The 2500-nt window shown below is 41.0% G+C and overlaps 1 protein-coding gene across 1 annotated transcript in view; it reads right to left on the reverse strand.

Moving 5' to 3' along the window:
- The window catches only part of LOC137624505 (nicotinamide phosphoribosyltransferase-like), a 22765-nt gene that overhangs the window by 15784 nt on the left and 4481 nt on the right, over positions 1-2500 (reverse strand). The window contains exons 2-4 of the mRNA XM_068355318.1: positions 1901-1971; positions 817-979; positions 590-718 (exon numbers count right to left, since the gene is read on the reverse strand). Coding sequence (XP_068211419.1) covers positions 590-718; positions 817-979; positions 1901-1971 — 363 coding nt within the window. The remainder of the gene's footprint in view (positions 1-589; positions 719-816; positions 980-1900; positions 1972-2500) is intronic.

The raw sequence follows: 2500 nt of genomic DNA on the forward strand, positions 1-2500 counted from the left end.
AAAAAAAAAAAAATAATAATAAAAAAAAAACTCCACGTCCCTCTGTCTATTCTGAACAGAAACATTCGACCTTAAGTCCCAGAAGGTCATGCCCAAAATAATCCCAACCAGACCCGAAGCATTATTGACCCCATGGCAGTGCGGGAACTGGGCCCTTCCCATGAGCAAAAACCATGGGCGCGGTTACATCATGGAATGGGTGGTGGGGATCACAGGAAATGGGACATTTAGACTCATCTGTAATGCCATTCATGGGGCGGAGGCCTCCGGAGGGTATTGGGTTTTCTGTGTGTGTGTATGTGTTTGTTTGTGTGTTGGCAGGATATCTATAAATGAATAAAGGGTCCTGTTTAAATTTCTCCAGAGGTGGTTATTTGGTTTTAGGTTATCTATGTAAAGTGGTTTGTATTTGCATATATAGAATATATGAAGATATTGGATAGGCGTGAAGCCCAATATGCTCTCTCTCTCTCTCTCTCTCTCTCTCTCTCTCTCTCTCTCTCTCTCTCTCTCTCTCTCTCTCTCTCTCACACCTACATAGAAACTGATAAATTCGATTAACCCAAGAACGTCAATTTAACCAACCTACCTCAAGGTACTGCGTCAGCCAGGGAACAGCCGGGTCAGTATTCTCCACGGTGAACAGAACATTCTTAACAGGTACCACGGAGCCCTCGGCCACGGCCTTAATTCTGATAGGGAGGCGGCCGCCGTGTTTCTGAAAAAAGACAGGAGTGATAGCCAAATAAATGTTACTTCGATTACCTTAGATAGAGACCCCCGAGGCTATACGCATGCGCAGGTCACGTTACTTACCTCCAAGATGTAATTCCATCCTTCTTCGTTGAACAGGTCGTCAGACAAGACGGCGGCGTTGTAGATCTCCTTCGCCTCCTGGATGACTTCCTTGGTCACCACTTGCCCCACTAGCCATCTCTTCAGGATGTACTGCAGGCCGAAGAAGACAGTGTATGGGAACCTGGCGAGGAGAGAGAAGAAGGTAGAGACTTTTGAGAGAGGGAAATAGACTTGAGAGAAGAAAATAGAGACTTTTGAGGGAGAGGAAGATAAGAGATTTTTGAGAGAGAAATAAACTTTTGAGAGAAGAAAATAGACTTTTGAGAAAGAGGAAAATAGAGACTTTTGAGAGAGAAGAATATAGACTTGAGAGAGAGAGAAGATAGAGAAATTTGAGAGGAGATAGACTTTTGAAAGAGAAGATTAAGACTTGAGAGAGAAGATACTTTTTAGAGAAGAAGATAGACTTTTGAGAGAGAATATAGAGAACCTTTCAAGGGAAAGAGAGAGAGAGAGAGAGAGAGAGAGAGAGAGAGAGAGAGAGAGAGAGAGAGAGAGAGAGAGAGAGAGAGATATGCGTTTCCATGAACATCATGAAACGCATTTACGAATCACTGAAGAATCGCACGTTGGAAGAAATGCCTTTGATTCATTGGCCACCTATCTATAATAATCTATTGTAATAAGAATTCTTTCATAGAAGCGAAAAGTTTTAAGCAATGGTCCACCATGATTTTAGAGATCGTAAATAAAAAAGTGAGTTTTTATTATTATTATAGGTAGGAGATTAACCAGCCCAATGAGTCTAACTCGATTCTCAAAGAGCTTGCCCGATTAAAATCGCGAAGAAAAAATACTATTTATATGAATGTTATATAAATAAATAAAATCAAATATACGATAAACATAATAAATAAAAATAGACATAAAAATCTGTTATATATAGAAATTTAAAGCTTATCTATAAAAATAATATCAATGATTTAAACATATACATATGAAAAACTTAACAATACCGAGATGAAAACCCCAGAGTTGACTTACACTCGAATGTTTGATTTATTACGACTTATAAAAATGGCGAAGAGGACAATCAACTCACTTTCCACCTCTGGACTCGAAGTAGCTGTAGAGCTTCGTCGTTCCAGGCGGGTACTGGAGATGGTGAGACACCTGGAATTAAGAGAGGCGTTTGTTTACATTATTTCCAGACTTTCGAGGGTTTAAAGGTCAGTCATGAATGGCAGTGGAAAGGTCAATGCCCTAGCAGGACAATGCTCTTGAGATTGACAATATGTTAAGCGCCCAAGGGCCCTCTCCACCCAAGCTAGGACCAGGAAGGGCCAGGCAATGGCTGCTGATGACTCAACAGGTAGATTTATAGGCTCCCCTAAAGTTACATTTTCAAGGGTTTAAATGTGGCTCATAAATGACAGTGTTAAGGAACAGTGACAATGCCCTAGAGACTGGCCATATATAAGGGCCCAAGCCCCTCTCCACCCAAGCTAGCACTTTAAGCTCCCCCCCCCCATATTATTATTATTATTATTTGCTAAGCTGCAACCCTAGTTGGAAAAGCAGGATGCTATAAGCCCAGGGGCTCCAACAGGGAAAACAGCATAAACATAAACATACCATTATTAGCTCAAAAGGATGGTGAGGTTTCAGACATTAAAGGAACTATAGAGTTTGTGCGTTACAA

This window comes from Palaemon carinicauda, chromosome 31 (assembly GCF_036898095.1).
Source record: "Palaemon carinicauda isolate YSFRI2023 chromosome 31, ASM3689809v2, whole genome shotgun sequence".
NCBI lineage: Eukaryota > Metazoa > Arthropoda > Malacostraca > Decapoda > Palaemonidae > Palaemon > Palaemon carinicauda.